The 18194-nt window shown below is 34.7% G+C and overlaps 1 protein-coding gene across 4 annotated transcripts in view; it reads left to right on the top strand.

The window, feature by feature from the left end:
* LOC127481902 (dystrophin) overlaps positions 1–18194 on the top strand; it is a 481077-nt gene that overhangs the window by 440594 nt on the left and 22289 nt on the right. For all 4 annotated transcript variants that reach the window (XM_051811717.1, XM_051811718.1, XM_051811719.1 and 1 more), the window contains 6 exons: positions 172–345; positions 2778–2933; positions 6717–6887; positions 13996–14175; positions 16141–16269; positions 17851–18021. In XM_051811717.1, the coding sequence (XP_051667677.1) occupies positions 172–345; positions 2778–2933; positions 6717–6887; positions 13996–14175; positions 16141–16269; positions 17851–18021 (981 nt within the window). The remainder of the gene's footprint in view (positions 1–171; positions 346–2777; positions 2934–6716; positions 6888–13995; positions 14176–16140; positions 16270–17850; positions 18022–18194) is intronic.

The raw sequence follows: 18194 nt of genomic DNA, 5'->3' as shown, positions 1-18194 counted from the left end.
CAAGATTTTTTTATCCTCTGGTGAAGACCAGGATTCTCTGCCACGGGCATTTTCCTCAAAATTTTTAAATTCTTTAAATAAGAAACTTCTGTCTGATAATGGGTCTAAGAATTCTGAAACAGGACTAGGACTTGATTTCACACTTACTACTCACCCATGTTTACTTTTCAGAAAAAGCTGCAGGATGTCTCCATGAAGTTCCGCTTGTTCCAGAAGCCGGCCAACTTCGAACAGCGCCTACAGGAGTGTAAAAGAATTTTAGATGAAGTGAAGTTGCAGGTGCCCAAGTTGGAGACGAAGAGTGTTGAGCAGGAAGTAGTACAATCACAGTTGGATCATTGCATGGTGAATATTTAAAGATGCTGTTGGATTTATGCAGAGAAAGCTAAAAGTTATAGAATGTTGTCTTTAATTCAGAATTAGAAACAATGTATGAGTTACACACACACAGTTCTCATTTCAGTGAACTTTCAAACAATAGTCATGCACTTTCACTATGCGAGAAGGTCAGTTGGGATCCCACTGATTCCCGCTTCCCATCTTGCATATGAGTTTATCTTCCTGGATTAACTCTATTTTCCACAATAGTCTACATTCATGGGACCCTGTGATGTAACCAAAAGAGATGCTGCAGGGCACAAGTCTGTTGTAGCCAGGAAACACAAAACATAATGGAAACCATAGAATACAGCTTCCATGAGATGGCATGCTATGACTATTTTACAGTTCAAGAACTAAAGATGACCTGAATGTGTCCTAAAGAATATGAGGAAAATCTCTGCATATCTCTTTAATATCCCCATAATCCTGAAACCCTTTACTCTTGAAAGGAAGTAAAGCTAAAGGTGAGCACTATGTGCTTGATGATAATAAAATTGATATTTTAGCAGCAAAAATCAGCTTTTTTTTTTCTTTAACCTAGGAGGGGTGTGGAGAAGGGTTTTGTTTGCTGTTTTTTGGGTTTGTTTTTTCTTGTGGCAATGGCATGCCTGAAGAATTGTTTTCCCCTCTCAACCTCTTTCAGATGTAAATATAAGAAAGAACTTATATTAAAAAAATAAGCATGGGATGAGTCAATGTTATTTCTTTACATCTTGGGTTTTTCTTAAATGCAATTGCTCTTAAATTCACATTCTTATTAGAATGACATGTTAATTAGAAGCTCTGTACTGAATTAAAGAGTCTTCACTCATCAGCTGGCTTTTGCAGCCCTGACATATTTTGTGGAAGACTTGCAGTGATTTTAGAGCATCTTTATCTGCAAAGATTCTCATAATGTTTCTATTTTAAAAATCTAGTCGTACATAATATGTCATCAGAAGTTAGACAGTGTGGGTCATACAACATATTCCTAATTTGCTGACAGGTTTTCAGTGATGAAAAATATATTTATCATATTAAGCACCTAGAAGGCAGTTGGACTATATACATACTACCTTTAAGTAAATAAAATGCTAACCATGTTAAGAATTGTCTTGGTAGTTAACTTTAGATTATGGAGGAAATGCACTGTTCTGGCTGTTTTTCTCAGATCTGCTGGAAAAAAAGTCTTGTCTTTACTGCCCAGACATGCTAGATACAGATTTTACATAGTGGGAGATATTGCTACTTAAAGAAAAGCTAGAAAAAAATAATGATTAAAAAAGTACAGTGTTATTTATTTTGCAGTTTTGTCTAAGTACACAGGACAGTAAGTTTACTTTCTAACACCTGATTGCAAAATGCTGGAACACAGACTTAAGCTAAACATCTCAAAAAGAAAACTTCTCAACAGCTTCATATTTGCAATTCTTCACATATCTGTGTGGTAATGGACACTGTGTATCTCTGTGGAGTCTTTTTTCATTGTGAACTTTAGTGGTGTTTCCAAGCTGTGGCAGAATTTATTCTTAGACTAAAAAGAAAAATAAATTTAATTTCTACATTATTTACGTGACTGTTAATTGGCCTTTTATGAGGCTGTTAAATGACTTGATTTGCCAAGTCATACATTTAGATAAAGATACCAAATTTCTGCATATGGAAAGAAAGAACCCTTTTGTTGTTCTTATTATCACTCAGTGGAAATGTTAGGAAAATATATTGTGTTTACAGATTGCTTGCATGCCATCTGTTTTCCCCTTAATTTTTACTTTTTAATTGAAATAGTGGAGGAAAATGCAATGAATTGTATATTTTACATTAACCTCATTATGTTACTTTTTTATTTAGTTTTTTTTCAATTGATTAATTTTTTAACAGTATAACACTTAGTAAATGTAGGAGTAATCCTCTATCCTTCCAGTCTCTTGATTTAGGAATATGAAAAACTGTCAGATTTTAAAATTGTGGCTATTTGTAGTTCAAATACATCCAACAATTTGTATGAGTTGACAGAATACATCTGTTGTTGTTTTAAATACTGCACTATCTAAATCAGTTTGAAAACAACCTTTTTCATATCTTAAAACAATTAGTAATGGTATATACTTTCTTATGTCTAATTAATGGCCTAATTTGAGGTTACTCTTAGTAAAGATGGGCTATTCTGGATCTGGTTTAGAAATTAATTAATTTTTCCTATAAACTTTCTTAATACACACTCACACTCAGGGTGAGTTTTCTCTGTCATCAGACCAACTCCTTTAACTTTCAAGTGGGAGTGGAAGGTGCTCGTCCATGTTGGTGCTTTTGTACAGCAAATAATGCAAAGTGTACCTTTGTAATACCTTCAATGGTCTTTTCTAGTTTTCGTATTTTAATGGTGGTGTTTCATTTTTATATTTCTGTTTGATTAGAAATTATATAAAAACCTGAGTGAGGTGAAGTCTGAAGTGGAAACAGTAATAAAAACTGGGAGGCAGATTGTTCAGAAGCAGCAGACGGAGAACCCCAAGGAATTGGATGAAAGGCTTACAGCTTTGAAGTTGCAATATAATGAGTTGGGTGCAAAGGTAAGCTCTGTGTTTTTAATGCAAAACTATGTGTTCTTTTTAACTGGCGAAGTGAGGAATAATCTTGGTAGGGTAAGTAAATGTTGAAGGTTTTTTTATTGGTTCTTTTCGTGTCTCTCCCATTTTCTAAACAGTGAGACAGAAAAAATGGAGTCAACTCTCAGCATGGCTATTCAGTTGCTCTGAGAAAAAAACCCCAACCATCTAGGAAAAGATAAAATTCTTTTATTACAATTTCAAATTATACTTTCTTAATAATTTTTTTTTTCTGCTAGTTCATTGGTTTTTAGAGGTCAGATGGGGGGTGTTTTTTCATTTTAATGCTGAAACAATCACTTGTTTCAAAACACTTGTGATCAGAAAAATACTTAGATTGTTTTGCTTAAAGAACTACTTCATTTAAGAGAGAACTCTGCCTTTTAATTTCCTTCCACCTCTGACTGTACAGATCTTGAAGTATATTATGTCAATATCTTGCTGTTCAAAAATCTGTTGACCAAAAAGTTGCTGCTGCAGCTTTTCTCAGGAGGCATCTGTGTACCACTGTGCTTTGTGGCTTCTGCAGTTGTGACCATGCATATGGTCAGCTTTTGTTGTAACCATTCCCTGATTTAAATGTCAAGAACAACCCTGACTTGCATTTTCACTGTGTCTTAATATGTAAACCACTTCCCAATGGGAAAATGTTTTGTTTACTTGATTCCCAATGGGAAAATATTTTGTTTATTCAATTTTTCCTGAAAGTCGACTAAGCAGGGAGTAGGAGGGATAGGCTGCTAACCAATATTAACAAGAAGATGGCTGGGAAAAAAAAAAAGAAAGAAACCATATGTCAGTCCATAAAGGCTTTTTATTCTGGGTCTGCATTAACAGTGGAGCGAAGTACAATGCACTTACAAGGACCTTGGAGGTCTGAAGAGGAGTTGTGGCATTGTCCTAAAGAAGATTTCATTTCAATAATTCAGTTAACAATTATCCTTCATTACTCTGTTTCTTCCTCTTTCCCTCATTAGAACTATTCACAGAACTTCTAAAAACTGTAGGATTACAGTAAATTTGGTGGTGTGGCTAGATGACTAAAGATTGTGACTGACAGATATACCTATCTGTTTGTTTCTAAAATTTATATACCCAAATATACAAAACTTGCCAGGAGGCAAATTCTTAAGTTTTTTAGATTCTAAATTATTTAAATCATAAATTATTAATGGCTAGGAAAATGAGCCCATAGTAATACTGAGAATCAGTACGTGGTTTAAACAGATAATGAGAATCAAGTCCTGCTGACTGCAGTCTGATAAAGCAATAAAAGTTATGTTACTTTTGACAGAGATAATTCTTATTTGGGGATCTGAATTAAAACAGTTCCCTCTTGCTAGAAGATAAAGGGAGTAAGAGACATCAATCTTTTGAGCGTCAGGAAAAGTGGAAAGTGTCCTTCATTAGGTGTGGATAGGTGTCATTTGGGGTTGGATAAAATGTTTGGGTTCTCCATTGTTTTAGAAAGAACTGTGGCATTTATTCCTACATTATGTTTAACTTAATAGCAAACAGGTGCCGTTGTTATAGGAAACCTCTCTTAAGTAATGAAGGGATAAAAATGTGCCATTAGGGAACCATTAGTGATCTGAAGTGAGCCAGATTGCAAATTAATTTGTCTCAAAAATCTGCAGTGCTGTGTTTAACTCTGTTGTCCTAGGTGTAATTTTCCACATTTACTTTTACATAACATGGTAATTAACAGTTTTAGAGAAAGTCACGGAAGCCCAGAGATAAAGAAATAAAAGAATTGGTTAGCCATTATCAGCCTTAATTGATTGCACTGAGAAAAAGTTTTTATAAAAGAAAACTAATAATAGTTATAAGTAATAGTAAGTCCAGGACTGAAATGTATGTCTGAGGGGAAAACACGTCTTCAAGCACAGACTCACTTCTGTGATTTCATAACTACTGCTTCAAGAGGTCCCCTCATATAAGTACCTCTTAATAACATTTTATGACCCAGAAAGCCTTTAGAGGGCACTGTTTCCTATTTTTATTTAGAAAATACATCTTTACATTTGAAGTACTAACAAACTGATTGATCAGTAACCTCTGGATATATACAATATATATGGAAATATTGTAGTATTGTTTATGTAATAAATTTAGAGATTTTAGATATATATAGCAACACAAACATTCTCTCTCTGTTTGACATGTATCAGTAACTGCATTCTATAATATACCGTGTGTTTAGAATTCTTAGACAGGCAGTTACCCTTAATGCACTTTGCATTGTATTGCTGCTAAGTACCTGCAAATAGATATTTAAAAGTACTATTATGACTCTTCAGAAGAAGAGGTGAAAAACATGTGCATTCATGGCTCTAGAAAGCTGAGTTTTATGGCCTTTCCCAGGGATTTACTTCTTTGCCTGACTGTAAGTTCTGTGGTCTCATTTAATAAATTTGGCATGCAAGAAAGCACTATTCAGTGAAGAAGAAATATTCTGAGATTTTAGTAGTAAGCCTCTACAATGGGATAATAAATTATAAGGAACACTTTATGGCTTATTCCCTGGGCAAATCTCATCTCTTTACTCAGGGATAGCAAAAGCCATGTACCTAACCTTGTAACATCCTATTACATTTTAAAACCTCAAATTCTCCTTGGCAGTCGAACTAAGAATCCATGTGATCATTGTACCACTACTTGTTCTCAGTGACCAAATCCAAAATAGCTTTAGTAGGTACTGAAATCAGTTTTGAATACCTAAAACCACTGTGGATTTTTTTTTCTGTTTAAAAATACTGAAATACAAATCAGTGGCTACAGTCTTACTTGATTGCTAGTTGACATGCAAGGGAATTAGTAATTTCTTTAAAATGTTAGTGATCTATGGGACACTTTTAATCCTCTTAGTCTGATTGGGCTTTTTTAAACTTCATCACAACATGATTTATTAATTTGTATTTTCTGACTACTAGGTGCCTAATGTCTATTATGGTGTAGTTTCCCATCAGAGATCTCTTTATTTACTCTTCTACCTTTTCTACTAGTTATGTGGAACTTTTTCTCTCTCTCCCTGAAGATTATAGGGGCTTGAAGGAAAGATTGTATTTTCCCTATTCTTCCAGGTCACACCAAAATTCAATATAAGACAATCGAGACAACATAAATACTCAGCCTTTCTTCTAGGTACCATATAACATCCTTAAAAGAACTTTACAAATAAAGCAGGGGTTGGTCATAGTACTTCACATCCAAAACATTCAGAAAATGAAAAACTTAAAGTTAACTCTGCCTTAGTTTGACACTATTTGGTGACTTCTGTGTCAGATTTGAGGGTTTCTTTGACTGGTATTTTTCCTTTCTTTGTAGGTATGCTACACAGAAAAACACCTTGAGGAATCCCTATCCCTATATCACCACCTATATTAAAATATACTCTGAAAGGTTTTGACATCTATTTTGTGTCTTAAGGAAAGCCTGATAGTTCAGTTATTCCAAATTAATTTGCTCTGCATGATATCAAAACAGAGGAGGAGGTTTTCAGAGGTCTGCTGCTAGTTCAAACTCCGTGGGTATTTATGCACATAATTTTATTGTAGATGTTTTACATTCTAGCAGCAAAACTACTGATATTGAGAGAACTAAGGCAAGACCCAACTGTATTATAAGTGCATCTTGTGAAATTGCAAGTTTGGTTTTTATAGAAAAGTGGCATACGAAAAATGATGTATAAAAATCATTAAGCCTCTTTCACTAGAGGGTTAATAACCACAAGTTTTCTTTCTGCAGGTGACAGAAAAAAAGCAAGAGTTGGAGAAATGCTTGAAATTGTCCCGGAAACTACGAAAAGAAATTAATTCTCTGACAGAATGGCTCGCAGCGACAGACGCAGAATTGACAAAGAGATCGGCTGCGCAGGGGATGCCGAGCAATTTGGATGCTGAAATTGCCTGGGGCAAGGTAACAATGTAACACACACATCTGCATATTACAGAAAGATAGATTTCTTTCTTGATAAAGAAAAATAATTAAAAATTCTGGCATTTTAATTAGTGGAACTTTGTAAGTGTTGAGGCGCTATCTCTCCCTAGTATTAGTGCTCATAAAACTTTATCTTGTCTTTGCAGATATCAATAGCACAATTCATCTTCATATTGCAGGAGTCTTTACTGAGATGAATTTAAAATTGGAATTTAATTTTTTAGAGTACTATAAATTGCTCACCCAGTATCAATCTAAATAGAGATCCCTTTCTTACCCCATTCTTCTCATAATTAGAAAAGTATTAAATGGTAGATGAAAGATTAAGGATGCCAGAACATTATATATTTCACATTTTCAGATAGCAGCCAGGATATTTGTTTTCTTACTCTTTTAGATTTGTAGCTCATTTGTTTTCATTCTGGGAGCGTCCTACTTCCATGAGACTTCACCTCAAACTCATATTTTAGGTTAAAACTCAATGTCTAACTCAAAACTTTCTTCAAAATCACAGTTTAGATAAACATCTTACAGAAACACTGAGGAATGTGAGAGTTCTATATAAAACAGAGTATCTCTGTGTGATTTTAAGACTCAACACTAGCTGATCTGTTGATGTAATAAAAATCCAATCTGAGAACATAAACAAAACAAATCATCATTGTTCACACATACCAAAATCTGCATTTTAGAGCAAACTATGCTCAGCATGTTCCAAGGCTTCAAAATTTCATATAATTGTTTGCAGCCAGCAGCATTTTGAACAAATGTTCCTATATAATTTCAAAAAGAACAACCAAAATCCCCTTAAACAGTATTGGGGTTTTGTGCCAAAAAAATTGCCACTTGTGCTTTGTTTAATAATAAGAATCCTTTGAACATTTTACTAGTTTCACTAGGCATTATAGAAATAGTCATGAATAATACACATGCAACCTTACTATTTTTTTGAAAGACAGTGCAGATTAAAAGCACTTGAATAAAATGTGGTTTGTGATTTGGGTTTCTTTGGGAGGTTTTTTGTTTGTTTGTTTGTTTGTTTGTTTTTCAGACTCTTAACTGCCCCTTTCAAGCTTCTAGGCTTGATAAAGTGGTTTTAGCCTTAAAATGCACTGATGATTTACAAACTAATAACAACAGTAGAATAATAACAATAACAACAATTAGAAAAAGGCAGTCTACAAGTCTTCTGTGAGGTTTGGAATTGGGGGTTATTTTGGTCATCAGTCTCTAAGAAAGACAGTATTTTAAAAGTGATATCCAAAAATATCAAATTTTGCTCCTATTAACTTAAAATTACTGTTTTGACTACTGCTACTTTTACTTTCAAATCAAACCCTAAATACCTAGAAACCCCATTGTTCTCTCCTCCTGTTGCCTGATGTTTTCTCATTTTCACTTGCAGCTTTTCCTACAGTAAAGGTTTTGCAGTTCTTCTCAACACTTTTGGTTGATATTGTGATCTTACAATCACAGAATCATTAAGTCTGGAAAAGACTCCTGAAATCATTGAGTCCAACCTTTGGCCAAACACCATCTCTACAACTAAACCACAGCACCAAGTGCCATGTCCAGTTGTTTCTTAACACTCCACCACTTCCCTGGGCATCCCATTCCAATGCGTAGCTACCCTTTCAATGAAGAAATTCTTCCTAATGTTCAACCTGAACCTCCTCTGGTACAGCTTGAGGCCATTTCATCTTGTCCTGTCACTCGTTGCCTGGGAAAAGAGTCTGACTCCCACCTCTCTACAACCTCCTTTCAAGTAGTCATAGAGAGCAATTAGGTCCCCCCTGAGCCTCCTTTTTTAGGGATCTAAACAACCTCAGCTCCGTCAGTCGCTCCTCATATGATTTACTCTGCAGACCCTTCACCAGCTCCACTGCCCTTTCTCTGGACACTCTCCATCACCTCAATGTCTTTCATGTAGTAAGGGGCCCAAAACTGAACACAGGATTTGAGGTGCAGCCTCACCAGGGCCGAGTACAGGGGGAAAATCACTTCCCTGATCCTGCTGGCCACATTATGGTTGATACCGTTGGCCACCTGGGCACACACTGGCTCATGTTGAAGCAATTATCAAACAGCATCCCCGGGTCCTTTTTGGCTGTGCAGCTTTCCAGCCACTCTTAACAGCCATAACAAGGCACAAGTGTCAGATTTTTAAGAGATGGGTTAGAAAATCATATTGCTTTAATGTCCCCAAAGTACCCTGCTAGGTATTCAGGACATTTACCCAGTCAATAAAATAAAAATAATTTTTGCTGCTGTTAAACTATGCTGTACAGTTCTACTGAAACAGATACACGCAGCATGTTCCTGTATGCACATTCAGGAAAGTTGATCCAGATGTATATAGCTTCACAGTATTTTAAAAAGAAAGATTTGTCCTTAATATAATTTAATTGTTAGATATGAAACTTAGTGCTTCAGAAGTTGCATAATTAGAAACCTAAAGCCTGATGATCAGTGCAGTTACACAGTGGGAAGTCTTTATTATGTCTTAAGCTTACAACAACAAGTACAACACATTTTTATCTAAAGACAATCAAAAAGGTAACAAGAGCTAATTAAAATAAGAAATATTAACATGAAAAAATATATCAAACAGGAACCATTCCTCCTCCTAATCTTAAAGAATGCCATTGAGTTTTGTGAATTCTCACAAGGAATTGATACATAAAGTTTTGCAGGAAAAAATGGTAAAAAGGGTATTTTGGCTTCAAATCCTGCCCAAAGCCTTCACGGCAGTCTAGTTTCATACCAGACATCAGCTCTTCACCTTCAGTCAATTCATAAACAAACAATTTTGGATGAGAGCAGCTGCCTCATGCTGAAGTATGTATGTAATGAGTGGCCTTCAGTATTCCATTATTCTTTTTTTTTTAGGAAATGTAAACCAAGATTCACATATATATAAGCACACTTTTAATTTTGAGCAATTCAACAGTATAGGTGGCAAATCCTAGCCTTACAAATGTAAATATTTACAGAAATCATGAGGAATACACTTTTTCCTAAAGAATCTACTCCCACTAGGAGGCAGAAAGTGCTGCATTTTATCCTGGACACTTTAAAATTCTCATGAGGACTTCATAAGTAAGTACGATGCTGATAATCCTATGTGGATTTCATTGAGGCATCACACAAAATCATACATCAATAATTTAGTCCCAGAACCAGATCCTCACAGTATCTGATTGATGTCACAGCTTTGGGCTTTGGACTTTCCGGGTAAGTGGGCTGCCAAAGACAGTAACCAGTCTAATGAAACGCACTGGGAGATGAATTAAGCCCAACAGATTCCCATTGTGAGAAAAGTCTGCAGTAAAACTGAGTTGGAAAATGGAGAGGGAGAGATGAGAATTCAATAGTGTGAATGAACTGAAAATTGGATGTGTGCTGCTGTCAATATATATAAGCAGAGAGCTCATAAGATTTTTTCTTTACAGCATGAGGAAGCATTATATGTATTAGTGCATTTATTTTTAATTCATTTTCAGCACCCAAGACTTCTCAAAGGAGAAAAGAGCACACATGGTTCTAAAGATAATTATGGTTTAGAATAAAAAAAAAAAATCATACATGTGAACATTGTCTTCAGGGTATAAACACCTAGAAATAAAAAGAAATGTCCATCTTAAGTAAGAAATTATGTTAATGAAACATAGCATTAATCTGGACATCAAGGGAAGTGTGTCACTTATTTGTTCCTGTCTTGAATTTTTCTAAGGATAGAACAAAAAGCTTGTCTGAGTTATGTGAAATGAGATGGGCAATATACTGAAGACTGTAAATCCTGCCTTTCTGCTCTGTAGAGACAAGCTAAATCTTTCCATTTGAATTCAGTTCTGTTATAATAGATAAGAAAAATGACATGTGGGTGGAAAGATAGTCATTAAACATTGTATATTAGAAATCCGCTTATAATTAGAAGTCTGATTTAGTGAACATACTTATCACTGAAGACATTAACTACTGCAGGGTTTATTTGTCTTTTAATCAGGAACCGGACTGATAAGAATTAGATTGCCAGGAAACCGTGTTCTTAAAAAGGAAATGGCAGATGGTATTACCAGGAAAATTCTGTATCACTCCCTACTATCAGCAGTATGAATCTGCCAATGCTTTAATCTGATTTTTTAATATGGTGCATAATGCCAGTGAGTAAAAAGTTGACTTGAACTACTTAGAATTACATTTAGCAACATATTTCCTGTCAGTAAATTCCATAAAAGAAGACAAACTGAAAATCATGTCAGCTGATTTATAGTCACTGGCCAAAATGCAATGAAAATAAAAGATGTGCTGAGAATAAACAAATAAATATGTATTATCAACCACTGAGAGGACCATAATGTCAGCTTCTGATTAATTCTGTAATCCCACCTATGAGAGCTGAGCCACCTAATTTCTTTTAGAAAGACTCAAATTGTAAAGTTTACTTACAAGTAATCCAGAGCACATAAGCAGTGTAGAGGCACACAGAACTTTTCTTCACTCATTCATTATTTTTCAATTTTTTAATCTACATACAATAATGACCAGCATGATCAAAATATTATCATCTGCATTTAGTTACAATTCTGGTTTGTTTGAAAAAAACATCAGCAGTTCAACTTCATGCATGGTAGTTTTATCACTATAAATTATAGCTCAGAAGCCCTCTGCACCACACTCTCAGAAAAAGCCATTTCTATGTAGCTTCTATTTTCAAATATAATTAATTTTTAGTTAGTATCTTGTGATGGAAGGGCGGTATAAAACCATCACAGTAAACCAAAACCGTCAGGTAAGAAAACCCAAACAGTTGTAACTCAAACTTTTAATAACTGAGATCTGAAGTATTGAGGAAGATGGCTTTTCCCCTTTGATGTTGTGTTGAAGGCCACAATGATTTTTAAGACACCGAGGGGAAGTCTGATTTACTTAGCTCATATCCCTTACTTGCAATTACACGGGAGTGTTAAAATTCATATTGCCCAGAGGTGCACCTTGTCTTTGGTTTGCATTATTTCTTTACTTTGATAGACATAACTCCTGGGATCAGTCAAAGCACTGTTACACTTTTTTTTTTTACACATAGGGTAAGTACCTCTGGTTTTTGGGTAGTCTTTTTATTTAATAGACATTTAATTACTCAAACCATCTGTTTACTAGTTGGAATTAACATCTATTTATATAGCTCAAGATTGGTTTGCATTTTCATAACATGTAAAATACAAAGGAAACCACAACCCATAGTAAATATGCTTTCAAGTTTCTTTTCCAAATGGAAGTAAATTGTTTAGAAAAAGTAATAAAACTAATCAAAGTTTTCTATCCTGAGTTGGAGGTAAATTATATTCCTTGTGTTATTCTTTTTTTATGAAGACATCCTGCACCTGCTGTGAAACAGATGAAATAGTACTAGAGAGAGCATGTTTTTCTTTAACCTAACAAAAACCTGCTGAAATTTGAAACTCCCCCTTTCAAATTCTGTAATTATGTAGTATATAGTTAAAAATTTTTATTAATCATGTCTTGGCTCAATTACATTTCCTCTATATTTGAGAAAATTGATAGAATGCAGAAAATTTCTCATACTTAGATAAAATGCAAGTTTAAGACCTTTTCTGTGAAATAACATAACATATTTAGATTATGAATTCTAGTAAACACAGAAAATGAGCTGCTGCTTTGAGCATGACATACACCAAATAAATTGGAGGTACACTTAAGATTGTATCCTACCAAAAGGAATAATTTCTATACTGTCTTTATCATAAAAAGAAAATTCTACTTTCACTAACAATACACTTCCAACAAAATTATACTGATGTGTGGCTGTGAGAGAAGTGATAATGTGGAGGTGATAAAGATGGAGTTCTACTGCAGTAACAGCATTGATCCTGAAATGGAAGAATTGTTTGTTTAGAAGTGGTGGGTTTTTTTATTGTATTCAAGTTTCTGTGAGAAATTAGTGTCTCTGGAGACTGGTGCTTCTTACCTTTCTCCTAACTTTTGTTTATGTTCATTCTGGAATACTTCATTTCTAGCTGTAGCTTTATTTTATAAGCAGAGGTCTTATATGCCTGGGTCATTGCTATCAGGTGCCAAAGATCTCAGATAAATTTCTCTCTAAAACTGGTTATATGTGAAATTAGGTATAAGGAATTCATGCCTCTCCTTGAGTATTCAGCAAGACTGCTGTACTTTGCACTGTATCTTCTCAGTATTTAGTATTCAACTTCTGCTTTTTTTACATGTCTAAGTACATGGGGATTTGCTCCTTTTGTTAAACTTCTTGCATGTTACAACAAATATTGAGGCATGAATAACAAGTAAATTATGTAACCTTACATATCAGTTAGATTTATAAGTTAAGATAATAGTGGGAAGAGATGCTGGAAATCTGTTTTTATAGCGCTGCATATGTATTTTAGTCATTCAAGCTGAGAAATGCTATAGACAATAGCTTACTTTAGTATTTTAGTTTGCAGATTGAAATCCTAAGTGAATGTAATGAAAATATGCATTTCTACAATTAGGAAAGAAATTTAACAGGAGAAAAGAACGTGGTTTCTTCTGAAAAAGATTGAATTGAAAAATATTGAAATAACAAAATATTTCAATAGACCACTTTCAATGGAGTTTTTTAAGTCTTGAGATGTCATCGTGGTGCTGTATTATTGTCTCATTTATTATGTAAGCTTTATTTGCTATTTAATAACTATGCAACTTTACTATATGAGAAATAACTTTAAGCATTTCTATATAAATATTATAAAAATTTGTATTAATTTTCAATAATTAAGTATTAAAACTATATTTTTAACACTGAAATAAGAGATAATTCACACTTTTTAAAATTAAATTATTAATAAAAAAAGATCATGAGAACGTGAAGAACATTTGCAGTTTTATTGGAGCTCAAGAGAAACAATTTGCTTTGTACTTACTGCCCTTCACAGAATCATTTTTTTTCTTCCTATAGGAAGCAAGACTGTGTGTTTTAGTATGTACTTACTGCCTGTTTTATTTTATTATCCTTAGTGTGGATAATTTTTAATTTCCAGAACTTTTATTTCTTATTCTGCTCATGTAGGCAACACGGAAGGAGATTGAGAAACGGCAAGTCCAGCTTAAGAGCATCAGTGATTTAGGAGAGAATTTGAAGACAGTGATGAAAGGAAAGGAAAGCCTGGTGGAGGATAAACTCAGCCTGCTGAACAGTAACTGGATTGCGGTAACTTCACGTGCTGAGGAATGGTTCAATCTGTTACTGGTAAGGAAAATGCATCTGTTCACACAGGGAGAATGTTGTGTTCCATTGTACATGCCCAGACTTATTGGAGGGCTTTTTCTGGTGCCTTGGACTGTGCTTATTGAATACACAGGTACACAGACAATCATACTTACTGTTGTTTAGTACATTGTGCCTGTTTTAAGAATCCGGTTTGTTTACAGAGTAGAATCTTGATTGTTAGTCATTCCCATTCCTGTCAGTCTCTAGTTCTTAGACTGCTTTGGTTTTGTTTTTCTAATAAATGAAATGCAGTTTCTCCCCAAGGACAAAGACTAATATAAATAAAGTGAAAGAAACAGTTAGATAAGTTGAGTAAGTCTTGGTATTGATATTAACAACTTCAGCTGCTTTTGACTGCGTTAGCATTTCTGTTTGGAATAGCTCAGTTGGGAAGTAAGTCTCCCCTTGCAAGTGGGTTTGGTTGCAGGGTAGGTCTGCTGTGTGTGAATTAGATTCATTTCAGAGGCAACTAAATCAGAAGCTCTGTTCAGGGTGCACACCTGATGTGCTAAAGGACTATGATTTGGTCTTTCAGAACTGCATGATCCTTTTTTGGATAGTTTTCTAGGGCATGTTTAGATAGGGATAATTCCTTAATGGGACTGGATTAAGCCTAGTAGAAAGTAAAATCCCTAATACACATTTAATACAGATTCAGGAGCCTCAACCCCAGCTGCTTGAAACTACTGATAGTCACATAACTTTATTGTACCTTAAAATTCATTCTGTCATAAAGAGATGAACCCTTAAACACAGAAGGGTCTTAACCATTGGGCTGACAGAATGCTTTGGGAAATCTTGCATACTGTTTCTGTTCCTCAGAGCATGGGAATGCAGTTTCAACACAGAGAAACTGAAGTGATTCTCAAGGGTTTGTTAACCTTTATTGTGACTTTTCAGAGCTTGATGTGTTTGAGCTGCACTAGAGTATGTATGGCTACATTACAAATGTTTCTGCAGTTGATATACAACATCACTACAGGGTTTACTCAGCTGTATGCAGTATAGTAGTGAACGTATCTGGAAAACTTAAGCATTTCATTCAGTACGATGCAGTTGTACAGGTTCAATATGGAACTGATTATAAGAAGCATATAATGGAGTTTATAGATTGATATATTTATGTATTCCTGTACTTTCTCTCTCTGCTTGGATTCTGTGGTTAATATTTACTAATACCAATGATAAAAGGATCTAAGAGAGGTAGTTGGATTTTTTACCAATTTTACAGTGTAAAAAAACCAGTACATACATTTGGAGGCCAAAAGAATTATTTTGAACGCCTTTGATCTCAGGTGTGTGGTTGTGCATATGTATTGTGTGGGATATACACAGGCCACATTGTAGTGAGGTCACCAAGAAAGAAAAAGCTTCTAAATTAAGTAGAGAAATGAAGATTTGTCAGAATATCAACTAGAATAGCTTAAAAAAAAATAAATCTCAAAGCAGAGAAGTTAAATGAAATGTAAATAAGAGGTTTAGATACAAAGCTACCATTCTTGATTGTGACTTTGCGAGTGCATCCTTGTTACCATCTGAGTTTCAATCAACTTACTGTCTTTCCAAAATGAGTTCTGTACCTCATTCTTGGGAAAGTCTTCTCTCCACCTCCAGTAGGTCTGGCTAACAGCTTCCTGTTCCTCTCAGCAGCCTCGCTGTGCTGCAGACACTGGCATCTTGCTGTGATTTTATTGTCCTCCTGCCTGTCACTTTGGAATCTTCTCTCTCACTCCTAGAATGTCTTTTTAAAGAGACTTCACATATAAAGTGAAGCAAACAAACAACAGATTCTGTCCTTCACAGAACAAGCAGTTATTGTGTAAAATAAACAAGTTTTCATAATATCATAATGTGTGCCTCTTTGCCACAATTGGTATAATTACAGCTACTATTTCAGTTCTGATTACATTTTTTGTATGCAGTATTTACCTTTTCCACATACAGGAATATCAAAAGCACATGGAGGCTTTTGATCAGAACTTAGCTAATGTCACAACTTGGATGTATCGTGCTGAAATACTGTTGGATGAATCTGATAAACAAAAACCCCAGCAAAAAGAGGAAATTCTTAAGGTAAAAAAATGTGATTTTCTGGAAAGCATTAATTTTATTCTAAAAAGGATTATGTCAAAACTAGCATAGATTGAAAGGTATCACAAATTGATTAAAATTCTTTTTTTTTCTGTGATAAAGCTACCCTCTGGCAGCTTGTAGATTACTTAATAAATTTTCTCTGTATTACCAAAGTTAAATCCCTGCAGAAATAAAACCAGATTGTTATTATAAGTCTTGGAGACTTCCTGGTGAGTAGAACAGCAGCTTATTAAACATATGTCTGCTGGAAAATACTCCTTAAACACAAAGTTTTGTTCTGGTTGAACAAAATCCTTTTTTCTTCTTTTCTGTACCTTTCATTTTTAATTGTATTTCTGTTTTTCTGTGATACTTTTCCAATATCTATGGTATCTCTGTCTATGATTGTTTTAATTCTATAAACACTGTTTACATTGATGCTGGACCAGCACCACAGACAAGAGTGTTATATGGTGAACTAGCTGTATAAGCATGGGTTAGTATTAGTATTGCTCAGAAGGTTTTAATTGGCTGCTTGCATCTTTTGGACAAATGATGAAAAATTAGCCTGCAATATGTATGTGAATTTTAAAGTATCTCATTTAAAATACCTTCTTTATGAACAATTTTAAATTATTATCTATATGGACATTTTTTTTCTTCTGAAACCAGTGTGAAAATTTGCTTTGTATTGAACTCCATGGTCAGGATATACTATCTGAGGAACAGTTTGCAAATCAAAATCAGAATTGTATTGCTGACACTAACATAATGATGCCATTTACTAAAGCAAAACTTTACAAATTCCAAGGCAGAGCATAAATCAATGCCTCATTGATCTCAGCAGGATTACGGGACTGGCTTTTTGTAGTTGAATGAACAATTTTTCTACCATCAGATACAAAGTAAAATTGTCTTTGACATCAGTACTGGTGTATATGTTTGTATTGCACAAAGGCATTTCATGCAGACAATTAAATGTAATTCTCAATGCCCACTGTGTTCATGATTCCTGAATGCCTTGCTATCCTTTTTTTACATCTGCTCATCCTGGGATCTACTATTAAGATTACTATTGCAGAGGATAAAAAATTTTTGCCCTCTTTTTTCTTTTTTTTGTAGTAGACTTATGGAAAAAATTATGAGTTTTTCAGCTGGTCATTTTTACCTGCCTGAACTATGTCCATGAACGGTAATGAGAGCAACGACCATATATCCAGTTCCATAATACATGAATTAGCAGCTCTTTCTAGCTTTAGGAACACAATAATTTAGTGTATTCTGAAATATGGTGCAATATTATTGCAGATAAGAATCTGCCTGGAAATAATGATTACCATTAATTTCCTTTAGGAAATATTAAAACAGACACGTAGATACGTTCCTCCTGTAAATTTGAGGGACGTGAGTGGGAATGTTGTCTAATGTATTTCTACTGGATTTACACACTCATGCATAATTATCTGAATTTGCTTTGTGGTTTTGCTCCCTATTCCTTTGCACACTTTCTCTCTCTCTCTCTTTCTCTCTCTTTGCATTTATTACTAACTTCAAGCCCTGTCTCTTGCTCACGGACTGTAGCGCTTAAAGGCTGAGCTGAATGACATTCACCCAAAGGTGGACTCTGTGCGTGACCAGGCGATGCACTTGATGACAAACCGTGGGGATCACTGCAGGAAAGTAATAGAGCCTAAACTGTCAGAGCTCAACCAGCGATTTGCAACTGTATCGCAGAGAATTAAAAGTGTAAAGGTAGGAGGACTTGCTTCCATAAGGAGATGCATTAAAAAAATGTCATTTATACAGGGTGCGCAATTGCAACTACGTAGTGGGCTGCAGTTTTTCCAAAAATTAAGCTTTTAAAGGAAAACAACGTAGAACCTAACAATATATTTTTTCCCGAAGTGTGAATATTTGGGGTTTCA

The sequence above is a fragment of the Manacus candei genome, unplaced genomic scaffold, assembly GCF_025592945.1.
Source record: "Manacus candei isolate 608988 ecotype Guabito, Panama unplaced genomic scaffold, ASM2559294v1 h1tg000083l, whole genome shotgun sequence".
Lineage (NCBI taxonomy): Eukaryota > Metazoa > Chordata > Aves > Passeriformes > Pipridae > Manacus > Manacus candei.
This window is presented reverse-complemented; position numbering and strand designations above follow the sequence as displayed.